This window comes from Mustela erminea, chromosome 17 (genome assembly GCF_009829155.1).
Source record: "Mustela erminea isolate mMusErm1 chromosome 17, mMusErm1.Pri, whole genome shotgun sequence".
Lineage (NCBI taxonomy): Eukaryota > Metazoa > Chordata > Mammalia > Carnivora > Mustelidae > Mustela > Mustela erminea.
Genome location: NC_045630.1, coordinates 47,003,791 through 47,029,251, shown reverse-complemented (window position 1 = coordinate 47,029,251; position 25,461 = coordinate 47,003,791). Strand labels below are relative to the sequence as shown.

The 25,461-nt window shown below is 38.4% G+C and overlaps 2 protein-coding genes across 2 annotated transcripts in view; both read left to right on the top strand.

Moving 5' to 3' along the window:
- Positions 1-1,634, top strand: part of LOC116576093 (complement factor H-related protein 5-like) — a 36,814-nt gene extending 35,180 nt beyond the window's left edge. Inside the window, exons 7-8 of the mRNA XM_032317905.1 lie at positions 577-759; positions 1,184-1,634. Coding sequence (XP_032173796.1) covers positions 577-759; positions 1,184-1,380 — 380 coding nt within the window. The 3' untranslated portion in view covers positions 1,381-1,634. The remainder of the gene's footprint in view (positions 1-576; positions 760-1,183) is intronic.
- Positions 1,635-6,259: 4,625 nt separating this feature from the next.
- Positions 6,260-13,544, top strand: LOC116576100 (eukaryotic translation initiation factor 2D-like). Its single transcript, XM_032317915.1, has 5 exons — positions 6,260-6,360; positions 7,899-8,089; positions 9,033-9,116; positions 9,624-9,669; positions 12,520-13,544. Exons 1-5 carry the CDS (start codon positions 6,305-6,307, stop codon positions 12,554-12,556), a joined length of 414 nt encoding a protein of 137 aa, XP_032173806.1. The 5' UTR covers positions 6,260-6,304; the 3' UTR covers positions 12,557-13,544.
- The last annotated feature ends 11,917 nt before the right edge of the window (positions 13,545-25,461 follow it).

Here is a 25,461-nt window from a genome sequence, read left to right as displayed (position 1 = left end):
ATCTGCCCAGTACTGATTCAGGAGGAAAAACACTTTTTAACACCAGTATATGGTAAAGAAAACATATTTGTTAATGCTTTATGTATGCTTTTATGTGGTATGAAAGGAAAGGTTTAAAAGTGTGATTCTCAGTTTAAGTGATTAAAATTTCTTCAGTAGGGGTGCCGGTGTGGCTCAGTTGGTTATTTTAATGTTACATATTTTTGTAACATATGTAATGTGACCTATCTTAACGTTAGGACTGCATCTTAACCATTGTTTATTGTTTAAGGGTATGCCTTCTACTCAGGTCATGATCTTGGGGTCCTGGGATGGAGCCCCACATCAGGCTCCCTGCCCAGAAGGGAGGCTGATTCTCCCTCTGCCTCCCGCTACTTGGCCTGTGCTCTCTCTGTCTCCCTGACTCTCTCTCTCTCTCAATAAATGCATAAAATCTTTTTTTTAAATAAAATAAAATTTCTTAAATGAATCATTTCTGTCAGCAGAAATCACAAGTTTTGATATTGCTTTTTTTATTTGCTTTATTTTAACCTGTTTTTCTTTGGTCTTTCAATAAATCAAAATTTTTTTTTTAAGAACCTAGTGGAAAATGTGTGTCTCCTCCATCTATTGACAATGGAGACATTACCTCATTCCCACTACCAGCATATGCTCCAGGATGGTCAGTAGAGTACAAATGTCAGGCCTTCTATGTACTTCAGGGACCCAGGACCGTAACATGCAGAAATGGAAAGTGGTCATCACCACCAAAATGCTTAGGTAAATATTTCAATATTCTCATGGATCCTGGGAAAATCAGTATAATAGAAGCTTTGCTGTTATTAGTAGACTTGTCATGGGTTAACAAACATTCATTGAATGCTGACTACCAAGTACTAATGTGTAACAAAATAAAGTGGGAAGAAAAACCTCTGTTTCAAGCAAAAGATCCTTTAATGAAAGAACTTGATTTCATTGATACTATGAATCTTTGATTATAACATTTAATTATCACAGCTTAAAGATAGCACCTCATTTTGCATCACTCACCATTTAAAGTGTTTAAAATGGACACAATGGTCTTTCAGTGAGTTGGTTTGAAAAAGGTTTTGGAAATGAAGCTCTGGACCAGTGTAGAAGATTCTACCTGAAAGTCTGAAATTCTGTTTTCAATGTTTTATGTTCTTTTTTTTTTTTATATTAGTGCCCTGTGCAGTATCAGAAGAAATCTTGAGAAGACATAAAATAAGATTTCGATGGTCTTATGAGAAAAAAATATATTCTATGACAGGGGATATGATTGAATTTGTCTGTCTTCATGGATATCGCAAAAAGACACCAGAGCATACATTCCGAGCCATATGTCAGGATGGGAAACTGTTATATCCTGAATGTGAATAAAACAATGATTAAGATGCAGTCCTAAAATTAAAATATGTACATTTACTCAGAATTTTTCATTATCAATCCAATTCTCAGTTTATTTTTTCAAGTATTGTGTAACTCACTTATATTCATAAATCAGAATTTGTATTGAATATTATATGCATGATATGATAATAAGAGGGATGAATAAATCACTTCTTAAAAGCACCTCATTAAAACTTGGCCAACCAAAATGCTTTGTGCTCTACTCATAAAATACTTACAGCAAGAAACTAGATTCAGTCACTCCAGTGCATACTTCCATCCATCTTTCCTTCTAACTTTCTCAAAGCTTCTTCCATTACTTCTGGGACTGAGACTCTCTGCTCAGAGGAAATGGGAGAAAATGCTTTTCTCCATCTTTAAGGTAATTTCACTTCAAAAATACATAAAAGCCTAACTATGACGTACCTACCTGTAAGTAATAAGATGTCAGTAGTTATTATCTACTTTTGCTTATCTACCAAATGATGAAATGCAAGATCTTCTACAAGATGGCTATCTAGCACACATAAAAATTTGAACACATCATAAAGAGAAATTAGAATCTAATTGGGTACATAACTGGCATACTATAACATGAAAAGTGACCAAAAAATCCTATACCAAGTATAAACACACACACATACACAGAGTATAACTTGATCCCACATAAATGTTTATAAAACAAAGATTGTCGGGAAGTACAATAAAATATTTATAATAATTATACTTGAATTCAGAAATGCCGGGCTAAGAGTTTGTGGTTAACCACAGAAGGGGAGAAAATATTCACAAGTGACAGTACAAAGGGCTGATGTCCAAGATCTATAAGGAACTCTTCAAATTCAACACACACAAAACAGATAATCATGCCAAAAATTGGGCAGAAGACATGAACAGACACTTCTCCAATGAAGACATACAAAGGGCTGATATCCAAGATCTATCAAGAATTCCTCAAACTTAACACATATAAAACAGATAATCACATCAAAAAATGGGCAGAAGGCATGAACAGACACTTCTCCAAAGAAGACATACAGATGGCTAACAGACACATGACAAATGTTCATCATCACTAGCCGTCAGGGAGATTCAAATCAAAACCACACTGAGATACCGCCTTACACAGTAGAACGGCCAGAATTAACAAGACAGTAAACAACATGTGTTGGATAGGACTTAGAGAAAGGGGAACGCTCTTCCACTGTTGGTGGGAATGCAAGTTGGTGCAACCACTTTGGAAATCAGTGTGGAGAGTCCTTAAGAAATTCAAAATAGAGCTTCCCTATGACACTGCAATTGCACTACTGGGTATTTACCCCGAAGAGACTGATGTAGTGAAAAGAAAGGCCATCTGTACCTGAATGTTCATAGCAGCAATGGCCACAGCCGCCAAACTATGGAAAGAGCCAAGATACCCTACAACAGATGAATGGATAAAGAAGATATGGTCCATATATATTATGGAGTATTATGCCTCCATCAGAAAGAATGAATACCCAACTTTTGTAGCAACATGGATGGGGCTGGAGGAGATTATGCTGAGTGAAATAAGTCAAGCAGAGAGAGAATTATCATATGGTTTCGCTTATTTGTGGAGCATGAGTAATAACATGGAGGACATTGGGAAATGGATAGGAGAAGTGAGTTGGGGCAACTAGAAGTGGGAGAGACTGTGGACTCTGAGAAACAAACTGAGGGTTGGGAGGGGAGGGAGATGGGGGGTTGGGTGAGCCTGGTGGTGGGTATTAAGGAAGGCACCTATTACATGGAGCATTGGGTATGGTGCATAAACGAATTCTGGAACATTGAAAAGAAATTTTTAAAATAAATAAAAATTAAAAAAAAAAGAGTTAGTGTTTAAGTCCTTAATGCTCACCTGTATTTTCCATGTTTTCTGTCTTTGTATCACCTTTGAACTACAATAAAGATGGTTATTTTATTTGGGTGCCTGGCTGGCTCACCCAGTGGAGTATGCCCTCACTCTCAGGGTCGTGAGTTTGAGCCCCACATTGGCTGTAGAGATTACTTAAATATGTAAATAAATCATTTTAAAATTAAAATAAAATAAGAATATATTAAAAGTAAGATGGTATATGTGGAAAATTATGAGGACCTTTTTGATAATGATCTTCAAGTCTAATGACATCCTCATGATTTTGCTGCTCACGGGGGTTTTGGAATCATTCAACCACAAGAGTCTGAAATATGATTTTTATGTTCATACATTTCAAACAACATAATTGGTTGAAATCAGTTGACTTCTACAAAACCATGAAAACTTTAAGATGAAAATAAAGATATAATTAAGGTAAAGGTGATATCTTATTACTTCATTTTGCATCAAATCCAGTGGCATTCTTAGAATGAGAAACTGGTTGTCTCCAATGGAGTCAATTTATCTAAATCTAAAACACAAGCGACAGCCAGTTTTCTCACATTGAAAGGAACATTGTTACAATTGGCAAGTTATCTTTGCTGTTAATATTGGTTTATATATACTATTTCTCCAAAACTTTTCACCTAATGTTTGTGGAATCTATTTATGACTCTTAACCTGTAATCAATATAGCGTATAATTAATCATTTTCATTGTTGGCGATTTTTAAAATGAATTCTATTCTTTTTCTTTACTTACTAATTGTCATTCTGGTGTGAAGATGAGTGTTAATTTATGCTTTTTAATTTCCAATATTTAGAGTAAGAACTTGATGAAAGTGACCAGTGATGGCTTTAAAGATTTTTTCTTTTTTCTTTTTTTCAACATGTATCAGCATGGAATTTTTATTTATTCAGTTTGTCACAAATAATTATAGTCATTATTCTTTGAAGCTCAAATTATCCCAAATCTGGCTAGTGAGTGCCTCTTGAACCTTGTCCTGATTGCTTTGTTATACCCACTCGTCTTTGAGTGTTTCATTTCTTTTTAGCACAACACAATGCTCTAGGCTCAGTGTACACCTCCCTGACTAATACCCATAATCATATAGCTTTCCAAAAAGTTCTGAATCTTTTTATTGGGAAATATTGTTTAAAATACAAGAATTGTGTTATTGGTACTACATGGGAATGTTCAATACTGTTGAAATGTCTTTAAATGTCTTTGGGACATTTAAATGTCTTTGCTTGTGGGAAAGCTGAAGTAGAAATGAAATTTAAAATTCATTGGCTCCTATTGGATCTTATCATTCAGTGTTTTAAATAATACAGGGATAAGAAACTTTTAAATACATTTTCTGTCTTTTCTATTTATTCACATATCCTTATATTTCAATATTTTTAAAAATAATAATGCAAACATTACTATTAGCAGTTAAACTACTGAATGAATGTTAAAATGCCTTTGCCTTTATTTTGTCCCAGGAGGTTTGACTCTTGAGTTTAAGTATTCTCCTCAAAAATTACTTGAAGTAGGGGCGCCTGGGTGGCTCAATGGGTTAAGCCTCTGTCTTAGGCTCAGGTCATGATCTCAGGGTCCTGGGATTGAACCCTGTATCAGGCGCTCTGCTCAGAAGAAAGCCTGTTTCCCTCTCTCTCTGCCTGCCTCTCTGCCTACTTGTGGTCTCCCTCTCTCTGTCAAATAAAGACATAAAATCTTTTTAAAAAATGAATTGAAATAATCCTTACCTCTGATTGGTTCATCTACCAAATTAATAGAGTTTTACACTTATTTGCATTAGTATTTTTTTCGATTTTAGATTTCATTTCTTCCTCTTTTACGCTAAACTTTTTAAAAATATATATATAAAAAACATTCACATTTTTTAAAAATATTTTCTTTATTTATTTGCGAGAGAGAGAAAGGAGGGAGGGGCAGAGAGAGAGAAAGAGAAACTCAAGCAGACAGCAAGCCAAGCACGGTCCTGATGTGGGGCAGGATCTCACCACCGGGAGAGTATGGTGTGAGCTGAAAACCAAGAGTCAGACGCTTCATCCACTGAGGCACCAGGCGCCCTAAACACCTGCATGCTTCAAAAGTCAAGGTAATATGAGAAGTATGCAGAGTAATCTTACTTTCATCATATCTGTTCCCTCATTTCATAAAGTTACATTTTTATTGGTTTCTGACATCTTTCCAGTGTTCATTAATCTCTTTTAATAGAGAATGGAGATTATGTTACACCTTTGTAGTTGCCATTTTCGTATTTACTTATGGTTTATTTAATTTTTGTATCTATTTCTAATATTCCCTTGAATAACCTTTGTCTTCTGCCTGGGCAGAGGCTGCCGAAGTAGCTGTGTTTCAATCGACCTAGTCCACAACACAGTCTGGCATCATTCCCCACCCAAGTGTACATGACATCCATAGGGAGAAGACAAACCATAATTTGAAACTAATCTGCCTCACAGATTTTTTTTTTTAAATAAGCAACGTTATTTCATTAGTTTTGGAAACTTCCCCCTCCAAATAACGCCTGAACTCAAAAAGCAATAAAGCTTTGAAAAATTTATATGAAAGTGGCCAAAAATATTTTAAAATAGACTTGAAGATCATTTGTAGTTTTCTCCTTATAACATGCGGGGCAAACTCTCACGGAACACAATACGGACGGAGTGGAAACTAAGTCATCTTGGTCGCCACCGCTAAGTCACCGGGACCCCGGGGGCGCCTGCAATTCGCGCAGGCGCAGAGCCTGCCAAGGTACGGCGATAGCGCGGGAATCCGCCCCACCTTCCCCAGGCCCCGCCCACCCAGGTTCAGTTCCCGGCGTTGCCACTAGGGGCGGCCGAGGTCCCCGCAGCGCCTGTAGATCAGAACCTGAGTGGTCCGGGTTTCCAGCCGAGCCTATTTTCCAGCTGGGCCGCAACATGGCTGCGCACAGGGCTGCGAGTCTGGAAGTCGCTGCGTTTTCGTTTTCATGATAGTCCCCGGCTTCTGTGCGCGCCTTGCCTTCCCCAGGTCACTCCAGCAGACATGTTTGCCAAGGCCTTTCGGGTCAAGTCCAACACGGCCATCAAGGGGTCGGACAGGTGAGGGAGAGAAGGGGCCCGCCCCGCCCACCAGGCACCCAGACATCTCCCAGTGCAGGCTGGCCCACAGCCCTCTCTGAGCTGGGTCCGCCGCCCTGGGTGGAGGCCGGGGAAAGTCCAGCCAGGATGGGACCCCGGAGAGCCAGGGTGGGTTAGACACATTTTGAGGGCGAAGACGGAGCACAGGCTTAGTGTGTCTCCCAGGCTAGTAAAGGAAGACGTAATCCAGTCAGCGCTTCCTGACTGCGGCTAGATAAGGTGTGGGCGGTGCAGACACGAACAATGACAGGGCCCGCCCTCCACAAAAATCCGATGGGACACCGAAAACTACGACTACAGGAGAAAAGGGATCTACTCCTCGCAGGAGAGACGGATGGAGGGTGAGGTGGGCGAGAACCAAGGGACGCGTTTTAAGAACTGCGTCTGTTACACAGTGTTGCTGTGTCTACACAGTGTTGCTGATGCTGGTACCACGTTGCGAAGTTTGGGACCAGTGTTCCCTAGTTGTCACTCCTGGTACCTTCCTATAGCTTTTTGACCACAAGCTGACAGACTTGCCAGGCAGATAAGAGAAAGGAGTGGGTCGGAGGGCAAGGCTGAGTTTCTAGTCAGGCTAACTTGGTTACTCACTATGATGAGGGACCAGGAGGCTGGCTGAAGACAAAGCAAAAGCTGGCGCCTTGCACCCCCCCCTCCACCTGCTCCCCTCCATAATATGTGTAGCATTCCTCAGGCACTCCTGACCGCCATAAATGATAAACAGTTAACTTGCAGAGATCACAACCCTGCAAGACAGGAATCTCCATTGCTCTACAAATGTCCTAGAGATCTACAAACAAAGAAGTTACCTTATCAACAGCACAAATTTCCAGAGACAAATAACTCTCTCAGTTCCTCAAGCCCTAATGTCTCCCTCCCCATCATAAACGAAACTGGAGGAGGCTGAGGTGGAAGGGAAGGTAAAATGATAGCAGGATCATAACACCCCACCAAGAATCTCCCAATTATCTTGATGTTAATGGCTGGCCTAAAGACGACATTGATCAAGCCACAAGGGCAACCCCCTCCCCTTGTAGGCCCTCTTTAACATATGAAAACTTCTTTGAAACCTCCCTTCCCCTCACCTTCCCCAACCGAAGGCAGCAGCTCTTCCTGCCCAGGGGTCCTGTCCCCGTGCTTTAATAAACCACCATTTTGCACCAAAGATGTCTCAAGAATTCTTTCTTGGTCATCAGCTCCAGACCTCAGCCACCGAACCTCACCTAGGTTCTAGAACTTCATCAACTAGATCTCAGTTTTCCTTTTCCTTTGTGAAATGGAAAGACCTGCCCCCAGGAATATGTGAAACTACATGAGACATTGATGAGAAAGAGGATAGGATGTTTTGGAAGAGTAGAGCATCATATACCATATATAGGGCATCATAAACCAGTTTTCCTTGGCCCTTGTGATTTTACAGTAGTTCCTCCGGAGTCCTTTGAATTTATTAAAATCCATCCAGGCAGGATTCATGCCAAGTATTGGTTTGCTTTCCGCCAGAGAAAGCTTCGGACTGATGTGGTGGCTGCTTTCCCGACTCTTGGAACAGATCAGGTCTCTGCCTTAGTACCTGGAAAGGAAGAGCTCAACGTTGTGAAGTTATATGCTCACAGGGGGGATGTGGTGACTGTGTATGTGTGTGCTGGTAACCCCATCCTGTTTGGACTGGAGAAAAATCTATACCCAACAGGTATGCCAGTAGGATGGAGAGGACCGTTACTGTAATCCTTGCCTAACCTCTGTTTCTCCTCCTTTCTTTCATTAACCTGCCTTACTTAAAACGGGAAGTACAGAATCTCCCAATGTCATCCCTACAGATCTTTTTGGACCCAGTGTCCCTAGAATTGGGTCTTTGAAGATCAAAAACTGCTGTAGGTGGGAGAATAAAAGATCTAACTCAGGAAGAGGGTAGTTGGCAAGGGATGTTCTAAGAAAAAGGAATAATAGTTCATCGTGGGTTAAGTAGGGATGGAGGAGAGGTCTCGAAAAGGGTGAAATTTCAGGATATGTAAAAAATATTTTTAAAATTATCAGTAGCAGGATTTTCTTAAGAAACTGAATAGGAAGGAAGCTGGGTTAATGGAACTACATACCCAGCTGTCCCGTGATGTCCTTCAGTGCAGATAACTCACCGGGATTTTTTCTTAGGCTCTACCTGGCTCTCGCGATCTTTGCTTTCTGTCTTTGTCACTTGGGGCTCTTCTTCCCCCAGCTTGGCTGCAGCAGTGCAGTGGGGTCTCCTTAGGTTACCTCTGCCCCCAGCCCACTTTGCGGCTATGCAGAGACAGGCCCTTTTCAATCTAAGGTTTTACTGTTAGTCACTGGGAGCACAGGGGGAATAAAAGTAGTAAACATGGGGAAGTTTCAACATGTCCTACAGGCTGGCGCCCCATTCTTTGCTTACTTGCTTCTGAGGTCCCAGATGGAATCCTCGTTGGGTCTCCCCACTTTTATCTCCTGTGCCGTGGCCATTGCTGTATCCAGGTGGAATCACAGGGGCCTCACAGCCTCCTCTCTAGCTTTGAGTTTATGTTCTTCTCTGTTTCTTAATTAAAGTGACCTTAGTGTTTGGTTTGTCCAGTTCCCTCAGAGATTGACCTTTTGGTAATAAGTCTTCCTGTGTCTCTTTGTGGGCCGTGTACACCTGTGGTCCTATCCTGATCTCCCAACGTTCACAACATGGCCTCTGGTGCTCGAAAAACTGATGGGAGGAGCAGATAAGAGGTTTTTCTGTATTCTGGCTATTGGCTGAAACTTAGTAAGGGCCAGCTGCTTGAATAAATGCACCCATTTACTGTGTTCATACCATTGAAAAATGAAATTTTTCATGCATGTTTGTTTCCTCCCTCACCTGGCTGCTTCCATAAGGTCCCTGAGCCTCTACGACCCCATTTGAAAGGCTTCGATAAGCTTTGTACTTTGTACTTACAGCAGAAAGTACTCTGTGAGCGACCATACGCTCTGCTTTACATCAATAAGCTAAAGTTAGGAAAAGCAGAATAAGAGATCATGGAAACTGACCCTCAGCTTGGTCCTTCAGTTTGACCACTAGCCCCGGAAAAGGTCTGATACTCAGGTTGCATTTCCTAATTTTCATTATGAATAACCTAGTTGATACTTAATAAGTGTTTGTTGGTTGAGTGAATGAATTAATGTTGAAGTCAAACTTGGAATTGCTTAGAGGCAGAATGTGTGTTGTGATGCTTTTGTCTTGTTTCCCACAGATTTGTTGCTGCCCGGCCTCGTGGTGCCACTGCTGGTCTGCCTCAGGTACAGAAGGGTGACCTCTGTGCCATTGCCGTGGTGGGGAACAGCTACTGTGCCAGTCCCCTGTGCCTTTGGGGGAAAACCTTAGGTAAAACTGGGGAGAGGGAATGGGAAAGGATAACTTCGAAAGCTTATGGATAAAGAATTAAAAGAAAAAAAACAGATTCTTCTTCCAGAAACAGAAAGTGGGCCTTGGGAGAATGCTAGTGAGCCTGTGTGAGTGCCAGGAGTTGGGAGATGAGAGAAATAGGGAGAGTTTGGTCAAAGGATACAAACTTTCAATTATAGGATCGAGTTGGAAGGTCTAATGGATACCAAGGCGATTATCGTTGGTGACAATATCATGTAACTGAAATTTGCTAAGAGAATACGATTTACCTCCTCTCACCACTGACTTCTAGCCACATAAGCACCAAAAAAAAAAAAAAAAAAGAATAAGCTTTGGAGAAGATGTTATATGTCTTTCTCACTCACTACTTTAAAGTTACTTTCTGACATAATATGATAGCAAATAGTGACTATTCAACAAATATTTGTTAAATAGATAAATGAATATTTGTACCTGATAGTTCTGTGTTGATCTCAAAATAAAGCAAGATGCTATGTCTTGTTTGTTCCATCTATAAAAATTACCGTTGTCTACTAAGTACAAACATGCACACATAGATAATTTCAAACACACACACACCCTGAACTTTGGGGAAATAAGTCACATACAATCACTTATTTTTGTTCTTCGTGCAGGTCCTGCTGACGTAGTGTAGGACATTATTTTTCATGTCAAAAGATAGTTGTTTCAGGAAATGCAGAGTGCCCACAGCAAGAAAAAAACTAACCTCTTTATGTAGGAAAAGGAAGAACATCCAGGCAATACAATCCATAACTAAATGATCGCCCAGTTTCAGGACTGGAATGGTTCATTCTGACTAACTGAACTGTTTCTCTAGCTACTTCGGACCGTTAGAGCTGCAGGCTTTAAAGAACTGTTCACCTGCAGATGCTCATAGAGGTCTATCAGAATGCGTTTGGGTTCAATATAAACTATATAGAGTAAGGAAAACAGTCAAAGAATTTTTTTTAACAGTTAAAAGATTTTTGAAAAGAATACATTTAGCCTATTTGTAAAACTGAAATAATATTATAACTATACCAGGTAAAGAAATCTTTTAAAATGATAAAACTTGCTGCCTGTACTTAGAAGGGGCATAGGAAATCGTTTAATGCCTTCCATCTCCAAAGGTGTATTTATTTTTATAACTACACTGATAGTTTTAATTTTGCTCCAAAGTGTATGTGACATATTTGATATTTACTGTTCCACACTAAGACGTGGCAGTATTCTGTATGTGTATCTCTGTGTTACTAAGAATATGTTCACATTTTATATCTCTCCCACTTGGTTTCAGCCAACTCAGTCAAAGCAATAAACATTTTTCAGTGTTTACTGTCTGTTTACTGTTTAGAGACATAATGATATATAAAATACAGCCCTTTTCCTGAAGGATCATACAGTTTATGTGAAGGGGCCAGGGAATTAGATAGGAAAACAAGTAATACAATAACAACACATAGTTTGCTTAAATTGATTTTGTACTTAATAATCCAGCATGATTATTATCTGATACTAGTATTTTCTATAATATCATTTCAATGAATACATTATTTACTGTTGTTAACATGTAATTAGCATGACCAATCCCCTATCATAGAACATTTATGTCTTTTTATTTTGGATTTAGGATATACTGTTGCAGTTAAAAGGAAGATATTTATCTCAGTATTTTCATCTCTCTCTGGACCTCAGGAGCCAGATTAGGTTAAGGAATATTGGATTTATTTTTGTATACTAATTAGTTAATGGAGTGGTATGGTCAAAGCTGGACCTCGAGGCATTAAATTATTTACAAGGGTATATCGCAATATTAGAGCATAAGAAGTGGTAACTAATTGGATGATAGAGGTAATCAATGACAAAAGACAGCAAATATGATGAGTTTGGCCGTACAAGACCAGTTCAGTTAAAAATATTGTTGAAAGGCTACTGTGCATTTTTATTACAAAGGTGAAGTAGTCACCATCCCTACCTGCTATGGACTGAATGTTTGTGTCCCCCAAGTTCATATATTGAAACTCTACCCTCTAATGTGCCTGTATGTTGGGGACAGGTCCTTTATAAAATGTAATTAGGGTTAAACGAGATCATGAAGGTTGGTGTCCTCGTGATGGGATTAGTGCCCTCATTCAGAAGAGGCAACAGAGCACACGCGCGAGTGCTCTCTCTCTCTCTCTCTCTGCTCACATAGAAGAGGTCATGAGAACACACAGCAGGTTGGAGGCAACCTGTAGCAGCCAGGAAGAGAAATCTCTTCAGAAACTGACATGTTGGCATCCTGACCATGTTGGCAACCTGAACATCTGGTTTCCAGAATACTGAAAACCTAAGTGTCTGTTGTTGAAGCCGCTTGTCTATGGTATTTTGTTATGGTGGCGTCAGTGCCTAATAATCTGCCCTTGGGAAACAAACCAGTTAACACAGTCTTAGGTGAATAGGACTTATGCTAGGAGACATTCACACATGGCATCACTATCACAGCTTATGAGAGGAAAACTTAGCTGAGGTCGTGAATTCAGGGGAAATACATATTCTGTAGAATATTATGCCTAAGCAAAATCTCAAATGGTGAACAAGGATCAACCAGGACCAAAAGTTAGGAAGGAACGTTTCATCAGGAGAAATAGCATAAGCACGAATGTGAGTATTGGCGGTAAATCCACACTGGTGACCGGTACCTGTGATGGGCAGGAGTCTAAGACGACCTCTCTAAGATTTTCACTTTATTCTCTTCGTTCCAGAAAGAAATGTAAGCATGATGAGATATCAGTGCTATGATGAGGTGATTAGTCAATTGACTTTGAGTTCATCTGGGCATATCTGACTAACCAGAAAAGCCCTTAGCAGGATCCAGAGACATCCTGAAGAGAGACTGAGGTGTGAGAGGGCCTATGGAGGAGGTCCCCGGGGAGGGAACTGAGAAGAGCCTGAAAGAGCTCAGAGCCATCCCCGGCCACGAGCCAGCAAGAGAACGAGACCTCAGTGCTACCATTGCAAGAAACTGAATACTGTCAGCAGCCCTGTGAGCTTGAGAGAGGACACCGACCTGCAGAAGAAACACACAGGCGAACCAACACCTCAATTTCAATCTTGTGACAAGTTGACCAGAGGACCCAGATTCCTGACCCAAAGATAGTCAGTCTCTGCTGTTTTATGCAGCCAGCTTTGGTAACTTAGGTACCAGTAGAAGCTACTACATTCGTAGAGATCATAAAACATGAAACTAAAAGAAACTAGATATAAGAGAGGTAGATAGGATTTTGTGAATCTTCTGAAGCTTTTAAAGGAAACATGGGCTTCATTTTGTGGATCATGGAGATACTTCTGCTTGGTTACAAGGAGGGTTCAGGGGTCAGATTTCAACTGTGCAAGGTTGTTCTGGCTGCAGTTTAGAGGATAGATTTGCGGGAGGTACCACGCTTATGTACGAGGCTGCTGCTCTGGCCTGGCAGGTACCTGAAGAGAGCTTGGGGAGAGCCGAAGTGGTCAGAGTGAAGTGAATGCATTAAACAAAATTAACATGTGAGGTGACAGGCATGGACATTATACAGGTGTCGAAGATGAACAAAAAATTGCCTAGAATGATTCTGAGATTTCAACTGTGTATGTCCTGGTGAATGGTGAGCTATAACCGTTAATGGAAACACATTTGGTATAGATTTGACTTGGTGAATGAGACAAAATGATGAATTAAATTATAAGATACTGTATTTGGAGTGTCTACAGAAGAAAATGAAGATTTATGAAGAATAAATGATGTCCCATATCTGTAGTTCCTTTTTGCTTGAAATGTAATTCATAACCTTCTTCTCAGAAGAAATTAGCATTTCTGATAAAATGTTCAAGCAATTTCAAGGTAAACTTTAATGGTATTCGGGCAGATTCTGGGAAATGAAGCTCCTTCCCACTCAGTTGTCAGTCAAAGAACCTAATGATCCAAGTTTTGGTTTTTTTCCTGTTTTAATTTTGTATGGGTATTCTGTGACTCCCCCCAGCCCCCCTTTTAGATGTCTCTCACAAGCATGAATCTTAACTTGCTTGTTTCAGGAATCAGGAATCTTTATATCATGGTTAACGTAATACTTGCATATATGGTCCTTTCCAAATATTTTGGAAATTTTATTTGAGCCAGTGATCTATCTGGGAAGACGTTAGTATTATCAGTCTGCATTCTGTGCAAAAGATTAGAGGGTGAGATAGAGCTAGTGTGGCGCAGTAAGGAGAGAGAAATGGGACAACCAAAAAGCTGAGAACCAGAAAAACACAAGAGCCTTGCTGTGTGAAAACACAGATCAAATGTAACCATTATATTTTGTAACAGTTATAATTGTAAATGATAACATATATTAAATATACCAGGGGTGCCTGGTGCATGTGACATATACCAGGGTTGGCTCAGTGGGTTAAAGCCTCTGCCTTTGGCTTGGGTTGTGGTCCCAGGGTCCTGGGATCGAGCCTCACATCGGGCTCCCCCTCTCACTCTTTCTCTCAAATAAATAAATACTGTCTTTAAATATATATCTATATCTATATCTGTATATACACATACAGATATAATTTATACAAAATATTTGAAAAACTGCATTTGCAACTATCCTTTATAGAAAACATTAAAAGCTAGACTTGGGCTCCCAATCCAGCCAAATTTAGAAAAGAATTGAAAGAAGAAAGGAAGGAATGATAGAGTTAGGAGACTCTCTAAAAAATTAATTTGCTTGTGAATAGAATCGCCCAAAAAGACTAGCTGAAGGCGCTATGAGCTGATAACCCTCGAATCTGACCTGGAATCAGTTTGGCCACAAGTACTTCCACTTCAGTTAAAATCAAAGGTGACATGGGAGAATGGGCTGTTTACTTCGCCACAACCAAAGCTGCCCTCTGAGACTTTAAATCACCAGGAGATGCAAATCACACAAATCAGTCATTTCTGATTTGGCGGGTTATCAACTTTGGTGAATATAATTCATGAAGGAAGACTCAAACACACCAGGCTCCTGCCTAACTCCTGAGAACGAAGTAGCTCCACAGCAGAGTCTGAGGCTGCCCGTCCCATAAAATCAGACACGACCACTCAATGAATGACGTGTCATAACAGTGTGAGAAAGACTTTGTGTGCTCATCCACCCACCCGTTCGTTTTCATGTCCACTCATGGAGGCATTACGTGCTTGCCTTCTCTGCCTGGACTTTGCTCGGTGCTGAGGATACATGGTGAACTAATAGGACAGACTCCCTGCCCTCATGAAGCTTACATTTTATCTGGGGGTATGGATATTAAATTCTATGAAATTAATATTTCTAGCAAAAGTATTATACATGCCACAGAGAGGGCTATGAGAGAGAATGAAATGGGGAGAATTTCAAAATTTGAGAGATGAAGGAAAGTTTCTTTGAAGAAATTTGGGTTGACCTATGAACAGAAAGGAAATAACTAGAAGAAAAAAAGGGATAAAATGCTGTCCAATGAAAGAAGCGTGAAGGCGCACAGCCAGTGTATCTTGCAAACTCTGCACACTAATATATCTTGCCAGAGAATCTGTGGGTTTAATGAGAAAAGACAAGATAAAATAATCAACATCTTCTTGTTACCTGGTACTTTGTCCCAAGTCAGCTTTCTCATTTGCAGAATTATTTGTGTTATTGATAAATAAGAAATATACATTTTTAAGAGTTTATTTTTAAGTAATGTCTACAACACTAATTACTGGTTTTAAAAAAACACTGACCTTAATAGAAATTGATGAGGAGTTCACTAACATAACTTACAAATGCTTATAACCATGATCCCTGTTATTTGCTAATTTGTATCTGCAGTTTCACCTACTGGCTAAAATCTACTTGTAACCCTAAAATTAATACCTTGGGCTTTTTCACCATCATTCCAGGGCACGTACACACACAGAGCAGTGAAAAATTAGATTTGTCCATATGCGCACATCCCCTGCTGGGGTCCAAGGGGCGGCTCTGCCTTGTCCTATTCAGCAATTGCAGGGAGAGGACCATTGGATGGAGACAGCAGGGGGCAGCACCGTGTAGTACAAGACACAGGCTGTATGGCCAGTTAGGTAGGGTTTGAATGTAAACTCTGATAATGTTATGGGGATGGTCACTTAACACTTCTAAACCTACTTTTTTCTCTGTAAAACAAAGCAAGTATAATCCCTCAGGATGAAATACTTTAGGAATTAAGATTATAAGTGAGGTATTTCTCTATCCACACCCACAACACACACAAAAATACGTGTACACATAATACCCCTAGGAGCAATGGTTCAGTGTTTACTAATAATAGATTTTTGTGGTGATTTTTTAGACATTATTAGCAGGAAAAATGAGAATTGAGTGTTTGTGTGTGTACGGGTGTGTATTGTACACACATACGTAAAATGCGTATAGAAATATGAAATATGTATGTATATATATGTACACTAGATATATATCAGGTGTATCATATATATGTGAAAAGTAAGCATCACAGGCTAATACTGAAAGCTTTATTGCTAAGTCAAGAAGATGGAAGTCCTATGGTTAGCTCTACTGTCTAACACAGCACTAGATGTTCTCACTCATGTAACTGGTCAAAAGAGAGAAATTAGAAGTATAAATACCAGAAAAAGAACACTAAAAATATCAATATTTGCAGATGATATGGTTTAAACCCAGCAATTCCACTAGACTTCAGTGGAAAGATTCTACAGACGACAAAGTAATTCAGTTAGTGGTGTGGTGTGAAATTAAAATACAGACATCAATAGCCTTCATCAATACACACAATGACCAATTGAAGATAAAAGGTAAAAGAAGGCCTCTGCAAAAATAAAAGTTTAGGGGAAAAAAAGTTGAGAAAAATCTTTGTGAGAAAATATTTTCAACATTCTTAATCACAAACATAAAATGAAATACATGGAGATATATACCACAGAAGGACAGTTTCATAAAGGTGTCATGGACAGGCTATATGGGAAAAACAAATAGGCATAAATATCCAAGAAAACTTTGGAAAGAAGAGTGACAATGATGACAAGAGTGATTAGATTAGGGCTATTATAAAACAAAACTCAATTTAAAATTAAGTTAATGACTTCTGGATACACAGACCAACAAAATAAAGTTTCAGAAATAGACCAAATCTGTACATAAATTTATTATATCCCATGGTGATCTCTGGGTTCTGAGACTGAGCCCATCGTCAGGTTCTGTGATTATCATGGGATCTGCTTGAAATTCTCTCTCTCCCTCTCCCTTGCCTGTTTATGCTCTCTCTCTCTCTAAAATAAGTACATCTTTAAAAGAAGAAGAAGAAGAAATGTACTATATCCTAGAGGTAGCATTTCAAATATATCAGGGAGTCTTGGAATTTTAAAATCAATGGTTTTGTGACAAACTGGGTAGTTATTTGAAAAATAATGGGATTCAATTGATACACACTAAAATAAATTCAAATCAGTTAAAGATACATATATTCACACTATATATATACATATATTATATATACATATATGTGTGTGTGTACTCCAGCAAAAGTATAGAAGAAAATGTTGTTTCAACTTTACTCAATAAAATATTTCTTTTTAGTTGATATAAATAAGAATGTGTGTTTAACCACCCCCCTTCCCAATCATGGTAACCAAAGGCAAAAGACAGAACAAACTGAACAAAATCAGAATTCACAGCGCATATAAAAAGACAAACATGCCTAATTTATAAAAAGCACTATATATCAATAAGGAAGAGTTCAGTAGAAAATGTGCAAAACATATGAATAGACAGTTATATTGAGCAAGAAGTCATCACTTACATAGCTGGATTTTGAAGAAAGACGCCTTTTTGGTAACCTATTTTTGTTCATATTATGTATGAAAAATTAACTTGATACATCCTTTCAACTTTCATTTCCACAATGATCACAGAATGATCTCGAAAGGACCTCTGAAATATTTGATACCTGAAAATATTGCTGTTTCGAGTACATAGAAGTAAATAAATAGGTTAGTGATCTTTTTTCATTTTATGTAATGATGATTTTTAGTTTGCTTTCATGGCCGCCTTAGTTTTAAGTAAAATATGCTCTTCATTATAATAAAAAAAAAACACAAGAGTTTCTTCAGGCAAGATGCATTTATAGGTTTTTCTGATGACAATACCCTTGTAACCAAAACCACACCATTTTTATGTTTATTTTCATAACAAACCAAATACTAAAAAAAAAAAACAACACAAACCTCGTTGTGTTTATGAAGAAACAGAAGATTATAGATCTTATCCCTGCAGTGTTTAATACATATAATACTTTATGAACATGACTTCTGCTCATATACTAGCAGCTCCCTGAGAGTAATTGCTTACCTTTGGGTCTTTGCAGCTTTTTCATTCAGTAATTGCTTTAAGTGAAATGTAGAAATAGCATCAAATATAGAATGTTCAGAATACCCAAGGAAAGCCACCTTTAATAAACTTCATATTAAATCTGTGAATATTCCTCAGAGTTTAAAGCAGGCATAATGAAATTGAGCTGTATAATAAAATCATGGTATCATCTATCTGTTCATTTATTTATAACCTGTTTTCATAAATATCTCTCTGTGATGCAGTAAGCATTTCAGATGTGCTAGAAATTGTTATAAGCTTTATTTCCTTATTTTCATAACAATACATACTTAAAACATATCCCTGTAATATTTTTGAAGAAAAAGATGATAACAAGTATTCCTTAAATCTGTTTTGAGGTAGAATACAAATACGAAGCGTAACTTCATAGCATAATTTCTTAAACATTAGACTATATTGTCTGCCCCAAAATACTGTCATGAATATTCATGTATAACAAATGTATTCTGTTGAACTTCTGACATAAACAAATGCATCTAACTTGCCTCAATGCTAGTTGACTTAAGTATGTGACATTAGAAAAATACTTTTCTCTTTCTAAATGCTAGTAGTTCTATTCACTTTTCTATTTTCTCTTTCTTGTCCCTGAAAAGGGGAAGAAAAGGAGACATCAACATGCAGGCGGGATTGAGGGCAGTGCTGCCTATAGAATTTTCTGTAATTATAGATTGGTTCTGTCTCCATTCTCTGAGACGATAGCCACTAGTCACATGGGGAGAAAGGATGAAAATGGTCAAAGGGCATAAACCTCCAGTTTTGAGATGAATAAGTTCTGGGGATATAATGGACAGCCTGGTGACTACTGTTAACTCTGCTGTACTATATACTTACTAAAGTTTAAATCCAAGCCTCACCACATACTACCTGCATGACTTTGTAAGTTACAAATGTCTCAGTTTCCTCATATGTAGAATGAGAATAAAAATAAAACCTACCTTATGAGACTGTTATGGGTATAACATAACATATGTTATGGGTACAACATTAATTAATGTATTGTAATATAAGTCCTCAGACCAATGTCTGGCTCATGGTAAATGTTACTGTATTCCACTTATTATCATTATTGCCCGAGTTATCTTCCTTTCTTCCTCCTTCTTCCTGCTCCTTCCTTATCAAAAGAAAACAGTTGGTGTACTTCGTAGGCAGCAAGTTCCCAGTGGAAGAAGGCCTTATATCCAGTTGTAAAGGATGCATCTCAATTGAGCTAAAGTACAGGAAAAAAGGCTCTTTTTACATGGTAAAAGTACAGGAAAAAAGGCTCTTTTTACATTGCTCTGTCCTTTCTGCTTTGAACAGACCTGTGCGAAGACATGATTTTGGAGCTAAGGTAGCCCTCTTCTAACACCAGACCCTTAGGAGCCGATTCTCCATGGTGTTTCTATTCCTACTGTGACAGCTTTCATTTTGAATTATTTGTTCAAGAATGTTTGCATGGCAAACAGTTTTGAAACTTGGAAACAATATTTCCCTTGGACAAGAGGGCATATTTGTTTTCTGACTCGGAAAACAAAGCCAATGCCCTCTAAACAAAGTAAAACAAATGTTTGCTGCCGGTCTACTTTTAAAATTTGGGATTTCCTACCTTGGGATTACTCAGCTGTGACACAACCTGAGTGTGTGTGGAGCATCCGTTCAAGCTTCTCTAGAGAGACCCTGAGGGTCTGCAGGACAGAGAGAACCAGTGTGAAAGTCAAATTCATGCCACCTGCTATGCTAAGACCAATAAATTCCTCTGTCTCTGATCCAGGAGTTCAGTGTCTTCTGCCAGCAGCTGGGAGCTGTGGTGAGGTAACTACAGTTAACCCTTGAACAATGCAGGAGGTTGGTGTACTGACACCCACGCAGCCCAAAATCCACATACAACTTTGGACTCTCCTAAAACTGAACTACTAATAGCCTACTGTTGACCAAAAAGACTTACTGATAACACAAACAGAATTAACCCATGTTTTGTATGTGATATTGTATTCTCACAATCAAGCTAGAGAAAAGAATGTTATTAAAAAACCATATGGAAGAGAAACTACTGTACTGTATTATATTTACTGAAAAAAAATCCGTATGTAAGTGGACCCACACAGTTTAAACGTTCAAAGGTCCACTGTACTTATTTTGCAAGCAGGGTGAAGTATCAGACCTCACAGTTCCTGACAAACACAAGTTTGACGACAAGAGCCAGCTTGCTGAGCACAGCAAAAGATTGGAACTTCTGACAGAACCAAAGTACCAATCTTGGAGTATCTACCTCCAGATTTAGTACATGATTAAAACATACCCACCCAAGGGGCATCTAGGTTCCTTTGTTGGTTAAGGGTCACACACTTGGTTTCGGCTCAGGTCGTGATCTCAGGGTCGTGATTTTGAGCCCCGTGTTGGGCTCTGTGCTCAGGCGGAGTCTGTTTGAGAGGCACACTCCCTCTCCCTCTGCACCTCCCCCCCCCAACAAACCCCTAAAGCACACACACCCAATAAAATATATTCAGATAGTGAACACAATGTATCTGAAGTTATGAAAATTTTTTGTGAGACTCATTCATTTACATGATGAAAGTGAAGTCACCATGATTTGAGTACCAAGAAAAAAGTTTAGAATATCTATTTGAAGAGATGTTCTTTTATTTACCCTTCTCATACTTCCTGTAATATGTGTTATAGCTCAAGTTCAACTCTTAGGCAATCAGGAAATTTTTAAAAATCTAAAAAAAATTTGTTATCTTCTCCCATTCCATGGGTTGTCTCTTTGTTTTCTTGACTGTTTCCTTTGCTGTGCAGAAGCTTTTGATCTTGATGAAGTCCCAAAAGTTCATTTTCCCTTTTGTTTCCTTTGCCTTTGGAGACATATCTTGAAAGAAGTCGCTGAGACTGATATAGAAGAGGTTACTGCCTATATTCTCCTCTAGGATTCTGATGGATTCCTGTCTCACATTGAGGTCTTTTATCCATTTTGAGTTTATCTTTGTGTATGGTGTTTGAGAATGGTCAAGTTTCATTCTTCTACATATAGCTGTCCAATTTTCCCAGCACCATTTATTGAAGAGACTGTCTTTATTCCACTGTATATTTTTTCCTGTTTTGTCAAAGATTAATTGACCATAGAGTTGAGGGTCCATATCTGGGCTCTCTACTCTGTTCCACTGGTCTGTTTGTCTCTTTTTATGCCAGTACCATGCTGTCCTGGTGATCACAGCTTTGTAGTAAAGCTTGAAATCAGGTAACATTATGCCCCCAGTTTTATTTTTGTTTTTCAACATTTCCTTAGTGATTTGGGGTCTCTTCTGATTCCATACAAATTTTGGATTATTTGCTCCAGCTCTTTGAAGAATACCGGTGGAATTTTGATCAGAATGGCATTAAAAGTATAGATTGCTCTAGGCAGTATAGACATTTTAACAATGTTTATTCTTCCAATCCAAGAGCATGGAATGGTCTTCCATCTTTTTGTATCTTCTTCAATTTCTTTCATGAGTGTTCTGTAGTTCCTCGAGTACAGATCCTTTACCTCTCTGGTTAGGTTTATTCCCAGGTATCTTATGGTTCTTGGTGCTATAGTAAATGGAATCGATTCTCTAATTTCCCTTTCTGTATTTTCATTGTTAGTGTATAAGAAATCCACTGATTTCTGTACATTGACTTTGTATCCTGCCACGGAATGGGAGAAGATATTGACAAATGTCAGTACAGACAAAAGGATGATATCCAGGATCTATAATGAACTCCTCAAACTCAACACACAGAAAACAGGCAATCATATCAAAAAATGGGCAGAGGATATGAACAGACACTACTCCAATGAAGACATACAAATGGCTATCAGACACATGAAAATATGTTCATCATCACTAGCCATCAGGGAGATTCAAATCAAAACCACATTGAGATATCACCTTTCACCAGTTAGAATGGCCAAAATTAGCAAGACAGGAAACAACATGTGTTGGAGGGGATGTGGAAAAAGGGGAACCCTCTTCCACTGTTGTTGGGAATGCAAGTTGGTGCAGCCCCTTTGGAAAACAGTGTGGAGACTTCTCAAGAAATTAAAAATAGAACTTCCCTATGACCCTGAAATTGCACTACTGGGTATTTACCCCAAAGATACAGATGTAGTGAAAAGAAGGGCCATCTGTACCCCAATGTTTATAGCAGCAATGGCCACGGTTGACAAACTGTGGAAAGAACCAAGATGCCCTTCAATGGATGAATGGATAAGGAAGATGTCATCCATATACACTATGAAGTATTATGCCTCCATCCGAAAGGTCGAATACCCAACTTTTGTAGCAACATGGACGGGACTGGGAGAAATTATGCTGAGTGAAATCAGTCAAGCAAAGAGAGTCAATTATCATATGGTTTCACATATTTGTGGAGCATAACAAATAGCATGGAGGACAAGAGGAGTTAGAGAGGAGAAGGGAGCTGGGGGAAATTGGAAGGGGAGGTGAACCATGAGAGACTATGGACTCTGAAAAACAATCTGAGGGGTTTGAAGTGGCGGGGGGGGGGGGGTGGGAGGTTGGGGTACCAGGTGGTGGGTATTATAGAGGGCACGGATTGCATGGAGCACTGGGTGTGGTGAAAAAAATAATGAATACTGTTATGCTGAAAATAAATAAAAAATAAAACATCAAAAATTTTGTTACATCAAAAAAGATTACTATGCTTGAGAATATTTTTAGTTCTTGAGAAACAACTTCCTCATCTTGTCACCTTGTTGATAAGGAATCTTATCCAGTAACATACACTTAAATCTAGACATAAGGTGCACGTCTGACATTGTGGATTCACTGCTTCCAAGATGCTACAATCCTTAAGGATAGTTGTTATAGTTCACCTACTTGACAGATTACAAAACTGATGACATAGAGAAAAAACAACCTGTGCATGTTTGCATAATTAATAAAATAGGGAAGCCAGGCATTGAAGTCTAAGCTCATTTCTATTACACCACTCTGTCACAAAAAGTATATTTAATCTTCCTCATTATGATATTATAAACCAATGAAGTTAGGCTAAATCCAATTATCCCCATTTTCTTATCAATGAAAAATAGGAGCCTCAAAAATATTTGCTAATTTGTCACATTCACACTGATAATTAGTAGAGTCATGGCTAGTGTTCAAGTCTCAACTCTTACACAAATACTCTCTTCCCCAGAGCCCATGAGGTCATGTTTCCTATCTAGTCTTGGCCCCATTATAAAATAAATTTTAGGTTCTTCATTTACCTGGGTTTTTTTTTCTTAAAAAAATTATATATATATATATATATATATATATATATATATATATATATATATATATTTAAGTGAGAGAGCGAGTGTGAGTAGGGGTGAGGGGAAGAGAGAGAGAGAGAGAGGGAAAGAATCTCAAGCAGACTTCTCACTGAGCACAGAGCCCTCCATGGGGCTTGACCTTATGACTCTGAGAGCATGTCTTGAGATGAAATCAGGAGTCAGGCACTTAACTGGCTGACCCACCAAGGCCCCGCCTACCTATATTTATTATTGACAAAACTCTTAAGTATGTTAGTCCAGTTTCCTCATTTTCACTATCCTTTGTTTCCTTGACATTTTCCTCCATCAAAAAGGCCTTGCGGATCTCACTATCTGTGGCAGTACAAGCTGTCAGGGAGCCCAGACCACTGGCATCGCTACTTACCATTATGTGCTGAGCCAGACTTAAGCTTCAGGAACAATACTCATATTATTTTTATTATAAGATATGGCAACTTTACTTTTTTAAAGGGTAATGAATTTGAAGGAAATATAAGCATGTATTTGTGTTTCTAAACTCTATCCTTAGACTTTGCTATCTCTAACTTTACACAATCTTTAAAATTTTCATTGGGAACACACAGATATCCCAGTGACCTCAAGATTTCCATTTAGCCTAAATCATTTAAAAATATTTATTAATTATTAAATAATAATAATAATAATGTAAATGATCCTAGTGAATTGTACCTTTTTCTTTAAATCTATCAGTTACTACTCATTCATGTTACAACCCAATTTCATTCACCACACACTGATACCTTATTGGTTTTAGGCATATGTATCAGGACTTATTTCCAGGATTATTTCAATATTCTTTCCCTTTTCCTAAAGATAATTTGTGAAATTAACTTCTTCAGATTTTGTATGGTAATTTCCTTGTTAAAAAGTTTTATATTAAGCTTAACTCCTCTGGGTAAATCTTATGATGTGCAAATTTGAAAGTAAAAAGGCAAAATAATGAGTAGTGACAGAAAATTCTATGCACACATACAAGACATAGATACACGTATTGCATAAGGTCAGTCATACCTTGCAAAGAACATGTGATAATTCTTTTTCTCTTTTAACATTAGCTTTTTTGTTTTAAAATGTAATATTTTTGTCTAATTTAAGAAATCTAAAAATCTTCATTACCATGAATCTTTACGTTCCATTTCACCTTTTTACTGACATGAAATATAAAACTTGAAAACAACAACAAAATATCCCAAGATGCATATGCATACCTCTAAAGAATCTTGAGGTTTTTTGTTATTTTTCAAAATCCTCTCCACTTTTCCTAATTACTTCCTACTTAGAAATCCTGTCACAGCTTTCCTTGTCTACACACCTGGGATTTACATTCTCCCTCCTAAGACAACATCACAAATGAAAATATTGTTTTTGGTTCCAAATGCATACTCAACAGCTGTTGAGAAAATGAGAAATGTGTGTTCATTTACTAACACACTCAGACTTCAGCTTAGTGGTGTAACAAATTGAAAAAAGTCCCGAACTACAAAGTTCTACAAAAGATCACACTGACCAAGAATGGATTTATTTAGAGAAGAGGGGAATTGCTTAATCTTCCTGAGAAAAGGATAGTTTACCTTGGGCAAATACTGAAGAAAAGTATACATTTATTAAACTTTTTTTTTTATTGAACTTTTTGTCCCTTCAGATCACGCCATTCAAAGTTGACCTCTGTCTGACAATTCAAATGTCCTTCTAATGAAATTCAACTGCTCTCAAATATTAAAAATTCCCTTTCATGATAAATTTCCTTTCATGAACTTACCAGCCACTGAATTGGCCAAAGCACAGTTCCAATAGGTCTGTTTACAGTGTGAGATCCAAGTAACAGTGACCAAGTTATGGACCTTGAGGTTCCAGCCCTTTAAGTGAGTTTCCCAATCCAATCTGGGAAGAGCAGAAGCTGCAGTCATTTCAATCACTGCCATCATATAGATTCAGCCTCGTTCTAAATTTACTCAAGTGTTTTCATTACATGGGCTTGGCAAATTGACAACTCAGAGTAG

What these genes read in the sequence shown, in the direction of transcription:
- LOC116576100 (XM_032317915.1), top strand. Translation starts at nt 6,305, where the DNA reads ATGTTTGCCAAGGCCTTTCGGGTCAAGTCCAACACGGCCATCAAGGGG. An exon ending in GAAAAATCTATACCCAACAG is followed by an intron (nt 8,090 to 9,032) that starts GTATGCCAGTAG and finishes GTCTCTTTGTGG; the next exon opens with GCCGTGTACACCTGTGGTCC. An exon ending in CCACTGCTGGTCTGCCTCAG is followed by an intron (nt 9,670 to 12,519) that starts GTACAGAAGGGT and finishes TCTTCGTTCCAG; the next exon opens with AAAGAAATGTAAGCATGATG.